The 10,668-nt window shown below is 40.5% G+C and overlaps 1 protein-coding gene across 1 annotated transcript; it reads left to right on the top strand.

The window, feature by feature from the left end:
- The first annotated feature begins 6 nt into the window (after positions 1–6).
- Positions 7–3,367, top strand: LOC143564989 (ubiquitin carboxyl-terminal hydrolase 8-like). Its single transcript, XM_077052108.1, has 4 exons — positions 7–137; positions 451–927; positions 1,508–1,787; positions 2,717–3,367. The coding sequence occupies exons 2-4, from the start codon at positions 533–535 to the stop codon at positions 2,819–2,821; spliced, it is 780 nt and encodes a 259-aa protein (XP_076908223.1). The 5' UTR covers positions 7–137; positions 451–532; the 3' UTR covers positions 2,822–3,367.
- Positions 3,368–10,668: the final 7,301 nt, after the last annotated feature.

Here is a 10,668-nt window from a genome sequence, read left to right as displayed (position 1 = left end):
AGCATTCTTCGTTTCTTAGATAAGCCAGACGATACTTTAGAACTGGTTCGGGATAACGATAAGCTTGTTGCTTATAGGTTACCTAAGGATCAAGAGTCACTACCATTGGTTGTTTTTACACATTGCCATCATGAAGAGTAAGTTTTTTTTTTTTTTTTTTTTTTTTTTTATAATTAGAGAAACTTGCACAAATGGTCCCTGTGGTTTGACCTTATTATAAATATGATCCTCAAATTTTAAAAAAATGCAAACTTAGTTCACACATTTGTGAGAATGCTGCACGTTTAGTCAGTGTTGTAAAAATCACGATTAGTCACCGATTAATCGCTAATCGGTAGTAAGTCAAAGTCGGAGCTATTCGGTCAAAGTTGGTCAAAATATTTGAATTTTTTGAAAATTTATATTTATTAATCCTGTTTTTAAGTGTCTTAATAATTTGTTGGGAATCAGGTCAAACGGTCGACCAGGTCAAACGGTCAACAAATTTGGTTTTCCTCTAGTAGCAAGGATTCCCGAATGTGGCAACGGTTCCATGTTACACAACACCTTTCTTCAGTTAATGAAGCCGTTTGTCATGCCCGAAGGTTTTTCTTCGGATTCTGAAATGGCTGACGTGGCGGTTGATGACGTGGCAAGTGGTGACGAAGTGAAGGAAATCGTTGACTTCTTCTTGGAAAGACCGGGGTATTTTCAAACGAGAAACAATATTTTGATGGATGAAACGTTAATAATCCCGGACACCCGTAGACTTCGCGTTTTTGCTTCGTGGCGTGAAGAAATGTTAAAGCGGTATGATACTTGTATATTAGAACTACCCAAAACGAGCGAGTTTTCGTCACGTTTAAACAACCTGCAGCAAGTGGTTACTTTATCTAAATGCCTTGAAGCTTTCTTGAAGGAAGAACCTTTGGGACCCGAAGACATGTGGTAAAATTTCATAATTTCATAGTTTATTAAATTAAGGATATTATTATTATTATTATTATAATTATTATTATTAGGGGTGTGCAAGAAACTGAAAAAACCAATCCGAAACCGAAAAATCCAAACCGAACTGAAACAAAAACCGCTGGTTTGATTTTATGTTTTTGTGAAAACCGCACTAACGGTTCGGTTTTGGTTTTGCATGTAAAAAAAAGCCGAAAAAAACCGAACCGAATTTCTAAATTTTTGGTTTTTTTATATTTTATATTAAGTCATTTATAAGAATTTAATAAATATGTAGCTTCAATATTTTTGATCAAATGTATAATAGTCTATTATTTTACAATTAACAAAATTATATATACCTAAATTCATTATTTTTTTCAACTTTTTTTTCGGCCTAAAATTTTCAAGCTCAAATGGCAAAAACCAAAAAAAACCGAAACCGAATGGTTTCAAAAACTCCAAAAACCAAAGTTTTGGTTTTAGCCAAAAACCGCACCACGCACACCCTTAATTATTATTATTATTATTATTATTATTATTATTATTATTATATAAATTTAACGTCGAAATTATATAGGCTTTGCCCGAATTGTAAGGAGCACCGGCAGGCTAGCAAAAAGTTGGATTTGTGGCGGCTGCCCGAAGTACTGGTTATCCATTTGAAGAGATTTTCATACACTCAGTATGTGAAGGACAAGCTCGAGACTTTTGTTGACTTTCCCATTGCTGACTTTGACTTTTTAAGCTACACCGTTCACAAAGATTCGAAGCCGACTTTCGGGTACAATTACAAACTGTACGCGGTTAGCAATCACTATGGTGGTATGGGTGGTGGACACTACACTGCTTTTGCACAAGTATGTAAATCGTAACTTTTTATAAATCATTTTATTTAATTGTTGAAATAATGTAATGCTTAGGGCTGTAAACGGACCGAACCGAACCGGATGAGACCTTGTTCGTGTTCGTCTGTTAAGCACTTAAGCTTTTGTGAGACAAACGGACAAAACGAAAATATGTCCGTTCATTAAGGAATTGAGTTTGTCCCTGTCCGTTCGTTAATATTGTAAACGGACGCTAATGGACAAATGAACACTAACGGACCTTAATGGACAAACGAACACACATACATTAATGGACACTAATGGACAAACAAGCACTAACAGACACTAATGAACATTAATGGACAAACATACATAAACGACTCTAATGAACAAACGAACATAAACGATTACATATTGATTTCAAAAAGTATAATCATTACCAAACGTTCACAAACACCATTGAACGAACGCGGTCTATGCCCGTGTTCGTCCGTTAAGCTTACCGAACAAAATTTTTTTGTTCATGTCTGATTTGTTTATTAAACGTAGGGGTGTGCAAGAAACCGAAAAAACCAATCCGAAACCGAAAAATCCAAACCGAAAAAACCGAACCGCGCTGGTTTGATTTTATGTTTTTGTAAAAACCGCACTAAAGGTTCGGTTTTGGTTATGCGTGTAAAAACAAGCCGAAAAAACCGAACCGAATTTCTAAATTTTTGTTTATTTATATTTTATATTAAGTAATTTATAAGAATTTAATAAATATGTAGCTCCAATATTTTGATCAAATGTATAATGGTCTATTATTTTACAATTAACAAAATTATATATACCTAAATTCATTATTTTTGTCAACTTTTTTTTCGGCCTAAAATTTTCAAGCTCAAATGACAAAAACCGAAAAAACCAAAACCGAACCGAAATTCGAAAAACTAATACTTATTATATGTTTTTTGATGCAGCGTGGCGGACGGTGGTACGAGTTTAATGATAATCAGGTTTCACCCATTAGTGAAGACCAAATCAAGACAGCTGATGCATATGTGTTGTTTTACAAGAGGATATGATATGATATCAAGAAGTGAGGCCCATTGGATTAATACTAGGGTTTGGGATAAATTTAAAAGTTACATCTGATGATATAGAAATAGGAGGGGTGGGCTGTGCTGTAAATGTGATTTTGGTGATTTTTTTTGCCAGCCACCGCCTCGGTTTCGGTTTATTTTAGACGTTATTCGTTATTTCTTTCGGTTATTTTTATTTGTTGATTGGTATTTTGTTTCCGAAAAAACTGCTAAAATACCATGTTTGGATTTTTGGGAAAAATATATGATTTTAAAGGACATGGTTTTAAAACATGATTGTGTTTGTTTGTTATTATGCATAATTTTAAAGTTGGTCGGTTATGTCGAATTTTGTTTTAACCGGTTACGCTGGTTTAGTGTTTGCTCTGGGTTTAGTGGTGCAAGAACGAGCTGATTTTGACATGAGTAGGGGCAGCAACACTGAATGAGAACCTTGTAGGTGGCGTCTGGCGGAGGTGTGAGCGACAAGAGGTGCACACAGAACCCGGTTAACCGGTTCGTACCCGAAAATGTAAACGGTTACTAACCGGTCCAATATTAACCGGTTATTTACTGATCCCAACCGCTGGTTAGTAACCGGTTAACCGATTTTCCTTACTATTAATTTATTAAAAATCAGGTTTTTTCTGGTTATTAACCGGTATGGTCTAACCGGTCGAAACCGTTTCTCTAAGCGGTCTAACCGGTTAATTCCTGCAAAAAAAAACGGTTAGTAAAATAACCGGTTAACCGCTTTGTGCACCTCTATATGCGATTGTGCAAGATTAAGAGGCGGTGGATCATGGGCGTGGTCGATCTCATGATGTATAGGTTATTTTAGTAACAAATGTTGCAATGGGCATACAAGGTTGGATCGAATATGGATGCTTAGGTGGATGTGTGGACACACAAAATTAGATTGAATAAGGAATGTAATTTTTTGGGAAAAGTTGGACTGACATGTGTCTTGTATAAGATAAGGGAGGGGATGCCGAAGGGCAAAGGCATAACAGTGGAGGGGAGGAGGGGCAAAGGCAGACCTAGATTTTCGTGAAATGAGCGGATTAGACGTATGTTAGATCGAATTAGGAATTCTTTGAGAAGTAGGATAAGAAGGTTTTAGATTTTGTAGTAGATTTGTCTGAGGACCTTAGTTTTGTCGTCATGTAGCATTAATGCGCACTTGGTTTGCATTAGTCTCATTTTTGTCGTACATTTTCCTTAGACCCGTCTTCGTGTAGATATTTTTTAGGGGTGACTTTAGGACTTCTAAGAGGGTTTCTACTTTTCTTTGGGTATATGCTCATTGTTTTGCTATTTGTTACCAATACAGTTATCACACAATTGTATGTTTTCTAGTAGCTACTACTTTTATTATTTAACCCGATTTGACCTGAACCGGACTAATTTTTTTTATATAGCGATAGGTGTATCTTAATTTAGTGTACTTTTCTTTAAAAAAATGCACAATGCTATCGCTATGCTAAAAGATTTAACTATAAAGAAATTGGCTCGAGTTGGTCATATGGGTTGAAAGTCATCCGTAATGCATTCAACTGCATAAAACGGTCCAGATCACTACGTTAAAAGAGTTATGATTATTATCGTCACAACATCATCTTGTAATTGGCTCTTTGTAAAGCTTATGTTTTTAATGAGTTTGTAACATCAATTTCGTGTTCTTGTGATCATAACCTAGAAATAATGTATGAAACTATGAGTCAATCGAAAATTTGATGCAGATATATGTGAGAAGCAATGACATCGGATCGGTAACAAATAATAACCATCTTGATTTTTCTCTTCAAATCAACACAAATTCAGTAATATTTTTTTGGTATAAATAATGTGACAATATTGTGAAAACCATCATAGAGGACTGATTGCGACAGCCGACAACAACCTTAAACGATCACTCGCAAATATCTGCTGTTCGTGTGGTTGTTGGAAAGCCTCATGTTGCGGTTCCTGGTCCTCTTAAGACTATTTAGGTGTGGAGATTGTTAGATACAAAAGTACTGATATGCATGTTTAAGATTGTTTGTTTTGTACAAATTGTGATGCAAAGGTACATTTGCTTCATGAAAGTTACTTTGATGTTGTTTATATATTTGTGTGATAAGTTGAAATTTCACTTTTGGTTCTAACGTTTAAGGAATTACGCATACGGTTCTGACGATTCGGTTTGTTGAATCGTCACATTTTAGTTTTTGGAATGGATGATCGTTAAAATTTCGTGTTAAGTTTGAATCCATAGTCGAAAATAACTGTATAAATGACATGAATATTAGGTGCGTAATTTTACATGATATATAAAAACTTAAATTTTTTTTGACGTAAGCATATTTTTAGGAGAAAATTCTCAAAATATCCTTTTTATATTATATACAGAGATTCTGTTTACGTCCTCACAAATCAAGAGTTTCATAAATGTGCTTCCAAACACGTCAGTGCCGCCGTTTTTTCTACTTGCCCGGTTGTTCTCCAGTCAAATCACGCCAACTAGTCCCTAACAGGCCGTCCAGACGAGTTTAGTGAGCAAAACAAGTCGTACAGTCGAGCTTATTGAACAAGTAAAGCAATATGATACGATGCATTTTAATGATGAATCTTGATGATAACTTTAACCGTGACACATTACCTAAAATGGCTGGTTATATAGATCATTTTCATCCAAATCATAATCATTTGGTAGTTGCATTACCCTTTTACTTTGGGACTATCATTGGTCACAATCATCTTGTTGTCAAGTTATCCTTTTAATTTAAACAACACCTGTTGACAAAAACCATACATGATAAATAATTACTTGCTTGGGACAAAGGGTCTATCTTAATTAGAAACATCTATATAATTAACATGGATATTTATTAGGTGTGTAGGGTTTTACATGATATATAAATACTTTAATCTTTTTCCATGTAAGCATAGTTTTAAGGAAATATTTCAAAAACTTCATTTTGTAGAGAGAGATTCCGTTTGTGTCCCCATAAATCAAGAGTTTCAGAAATGCTCTTTCAAACACGTCACTGTCGCCATTTTTCCTACTCGCCCGACGCGTTTGTTCTCCAATCAAACCAGCTGACCCCAAACAAGTCATACATACGAGTTTGGTGAACAAAACAGGTCGTCCAGACGAGCTTATTGAACAAGACATCTGTAGGGGTATGGTACTAAAACCCGGTTCTACGACCCTAAATCTATTATGTTTGGCTTATTTCATTACATGGACTAATACGATGTTATTGGGCCGAGGGGGTTTTGTGGAGGTAACCCTAACTGGGCTAGGCCCATTAGGGTACCATGATGGTGGCCATGAGACTCTATATAAGGAGGTCTCCACCTCCTTATCATGGGTCATGCTCAGTAAGAGCCACCACCACTTTTTGTGTCTGTGAACAAGAAATCCTCAGGATATCTTAGCAGTCACCTCCACACCCCCGAAACCTTGGCAGGTCACGGCATTGCAGGTCGCCGGCGCAGCCGCAGAAGAAGAAGAAGATCAAGACGTGGTTCGTTCATCTCGAAAATCCGTGGAAACATCGTCATGGATCAGGTAAGATTCATTTCGTGATTCGACATTGGCGCCATCCGTGGGACGGCAACGAACTGCCCTTCGATCTTCATCTCGGCTGCCAGATCTCCCCCAAGAAAAACGCAGATCTGGAAGTTTACAGAAAAAGGCTTCAAAGCTTGTTCTATTTAAAGCTCAAAAGATCCATAGATCTAAAAAGAGGCTTCCAGATCTGGGCAAGAAGGAAAATCCGTGATTCGAATGATCAGATCTCCGAATCTGTGAATCTGTGATTCAGGATCTCCGAATCTGTGATAGTTTTAAATCTGCTCCGAATCTTCAGATCTGGACAGATCTGATTTACAGATCTAGGTCTAGATTACAGACCTGGATTTAGGTCTAAAGTTGCAGATCTGACTCTTAAATTGCAGATCCAGAAGTTACTAGACTTCCGCCGCCATGTACGCACGCCCGGGGGTTCTCACTCCGCAGCCGTGCATGTGCCGCCGCGGAAACCACCATCTGGGCTTTGCGCAAGAGACCTCCGCCATGCACACGCACTTGCGAGTCACCACTCTATCGCCGTGCATGCGCGCATCAGGCTACGCGCCAAACTTCAAGGTTGGGAATCCTCCTAATATCCCATATGGCTACGCGCCAAACTTCAAGGCTGGGAATCCTCCTAATATCCCATATGGCTACGCGCCAAACTTCAAGGTTGGGAATCCTCCTAATATCCCATATGGCTACGCGCCAAGGTTGGGAATCCTCCTAATATCCCATATGGCTACGCGCCAAACTTCAAGGGTGGGAATCCTCCTAATATCCCATATGGCTACGCGCCAAACTTCAAGGCTGGGAATCCTCATAATATCCCATATGGCTACGCGCCAAACTTCAAGGTTGGGAATCCTCCTAATATCCCATATGGCTACGCGCCAAGGTTGGGAATCCTCCTAATATCCCATATGGCTACGCGCCAAACTTCAAGGTTGGGAATCCTAATATCCCATATGGCTACACGCCAAACTTCAAGGTTGGGAATCCTCCTAATATCCCATATGGCTACGCGCCAAGGTTGGGAATCCTCCTAATATCCCATATGGCTACGCGCCAAACTTCAAGGTTGGGAATCCTAATATCCCATATGGCTACACGCCAAACTTCAAGGTTGGGAATCCTCCTAATATCCCATATGGCTACGCGCCAAGGTTGGGAATCCTCCTAATATCCCATATGGCTACGCGCCAAACTTCAAGGTTGGGAATCCTCCTAATATCCCATATGGCTACGCGCCAAACTTCAAGGTTGGGAATCCTCCTAATATCCCATATGGCTACGCGCCAAACTTCAAGGTTGGGAATCCTCCTAATATCCCATATGGCTACGCGCCAAGGTTGGGAATCCTCCTAATATCCCATATGGCTACGCGCCAAGGTTGGGAATCCTAATATCCCATATGGCTACGCGCCAAACTTCAAGGTTGGGAATCCTCCTAATATCCCATATGGCTACGCGCCAAGGTTGGGAATCCTCCTAATATCCCATATGGCTACGCGCCAAACTTCAAGGTTGGGAATCCTCCTAAGATCCCATATGGCTACACGCCAAACTTAGGGGTTTGGAATCCTCATACCATATGTTCACGCATCACATACGCTCACGCATATTACACATGCTTACGCATCACATGCTTACGCATCACATGCTCGCACATGTCATAGTCTACACGCACGCGCACGCAACATCTGCGCGTGGCGCATAACACAAAACCAAAGTCTACGCGCACGTGCATGCAACATCTGCACGTGGCGCGTGACATAAAGTAGCCCGTAAGTCGCCTCACGCGCTGGCTTTGTTACTCACAGCTCATAAGACGCCTCGCGCGCAAGCTGTTATTATTCTTACAGCCCGTAAGTCGCCTCACGCGCTGGCTTTGTTACTCACAGCTCATAAGACGCCTCGCGCGCAAGCTGTTATTATTCTTACAGCCCGTAAGTCGCCTCACGCGCTGGCTTTGTTACTCACAGCTCATAAGACGCCTCGCGCGCAAGCTGTTATTATTCTTACAGCCCGTAAGTCGCCTCACGCGCTGGCTTTGTTACTCACAGCTCATAAGACGCCTCGCGCGCAAGCTGTTATTATTCTTACAGCCCGTAAGTCGCCTCACGCGCTGGCTTTATTATTCACACAGCTCATAAGACGCCTCGCGCGCAAGCTGTTATTATTCTTACGGCCCGTAAGTCGCCTCACGCTCAGGCCTTTATTATTCACAGCTCATAAGACGCCTCGCGCGCAAGCTGTTATTATCCTTACAGCCCGTAAGTCGCCTCACGCGCTGGCTTTGTTATTCACAGCTCATAAGACGCCTCGCGCGCGAGCTGTTATTATTCTTACAGCCCAAGTCGCCTCACGCGCTGGCTTTATTATTCACACAGCTCATAAGACGCCTCGCGCGCAAGCTGTTATTACTCTTATGGCCCGTAAGTCGCCTCACGCGCAGGCCTTTATTATTCACACAGCTCATAAGACGCCTCGCGCGCAAGCTGTTGTTATTCTTACAGCCTGTAAGTCGCCTCACGCGCAGGCCTTTATTATTCACAGCTCATAAGACGCCTCGCGCGCAGGCATTATTATTCTCAAAGCTTGTAAGACGCCTCTCGCGCGCAGGCTTTATTATTCTTAGCTCGTAAGTCGCCACTCGCGCAGGCTCTATTATTATAGCTCGTAAGTCGCCTTGCGCGCCAGCTTCATTATTCTACAAGCTCGTAAGTCGCCTTGCGCGCCAGCTTCATTATTCTACAAGCTCGTAAGTCGCCTCGCGCGCCAGCTTCTTTATTACTTTCACAGCTCGTAAGTCACCTCACGCGCCAGCTCAATTATTATTCTTATAGCTCATAAGACGCCTATCGCGCGCAAGCTTTATTACTTTCACAGCTCGTAAGTCGCCTCACGCGCCAGCTCAATTATTATTCTCAAAGCTCATAAGACGCCTCTCGCGCGCAGGCTTTATTATTCTAAGCTCGTAAGACGCCTCTCGCGCGCAGGCATTATTATTATTTTAGCTCGTAAGTCGCTTCTCGCGCCAGCTCCATTATTATTATAACTCGTAAGTCGCGTCTCGCGCCAGCTCCACTATTATTATAGCTCGTAAGTCGCCTCACGCGCGAGCTTCATTATTATTATAGCTTGTAAGTCGCCTCGCGCGCAGGCTTTTATTACAACATGTCACCATTATGAAGAAGGCCTCTCAAAACTCAGACAATAAAGACAAGGCCAAAGAAAAGGGAAAAAAACCGCCTCACACCTTATAAAGTCCAGCGCTCCACCTAGACGCTTGCGCGCCCAGGAGCAACACTGGACTTGGGGGGGCTTGTAGGGGTATGGTACTAAAACCCGGTTCTACGACCCTAAATCTATTATGTTTGGCTTATTTCATTACATGGACTAATACGATGTTATTGGGCCGAGGGGGTTTTGTGGAGGTAACCCTAACTGGGCTAGGCCCATTAGGGTACCATGATGGTGGCCATGGGACTCTATATAAGGAGGTCTCCACCTCCTTATCATGGGTCATGCTCAGTAAGAGCCACCACCACTTTTTGTGTCTGTGAACAAGAAATCCTCAGGATATCTTAGCAGTCACCTCCACACCCCCGAAACCTTGGCAGGTCACGGCATTGCAGGTCGCCGGCGCAGCCGCAGAAGAAGAAGAAGATCAAGACGTGGTTCGTTCATCTCGAAAATCCGTGGAAACATCGTCATGGATCAGGTAAGATTCATTTCTTGCTTCGACAACATCCATACGTGTTTGTTTAACATGTTGTCCAGGCAAGTTAGATGAACAAACAGGTCGTCTCGACGAGTTTATAAACAAGTCGTCCCGGTGACTTTGTTAAAGAAATGCGACCGTCCCAAAGAGTTTCGTTGAATGAATAGGTCGTCAATTGAGTTATTAATAACACGTGACGCTTACTTATTGATCATATCGTCCCGTCTTAAAAACGCGTCTGACGACATATAATATAAAAGGTTTTTTTTTTATCATATACATTTTTCCTTTTCAAAGGTTTTGCCAGTCACGTGTAGGTGATTGATGGGCATTTAGGGGGGCTTTAAATATACCAAAAGTTTTTATTTGGTATACCAAGTCAACCCTATTAATCTACTACTAATCATTCAATCAACTACTAATCATATCAATCATCATTTTTATTCTATTTTATTTAAATATAACTACTAATCATTACATAATAATTATTTAAACTACTAATATCTATTTTTTAATTAGGTTTTTTTAAAGGCTATTGTAATTAGTTTTTTGCAATACTAGTAT

This window comes from Bidens hawaiensis, unplaced genomic scaffold (genome assembly GCF_021521415.1).
Source record: "Bidens hawaiensis isolate Kalapana, Puna unplaced genomic scaffold, B.hawaiensis_p1.1 tig00022216_1, whole genome shotgun sequence".
NCBI lineage: Eukaryota > Viridiplantae > Streptophyta > Magnoliopsida > Asterales > Asteraceae > Bidens > Bidens hawaiensis.
Note: the sequence above shows the minus strand (reverse complement) of the source record. Positions and strands in the feature narration are given on the sequence as shown.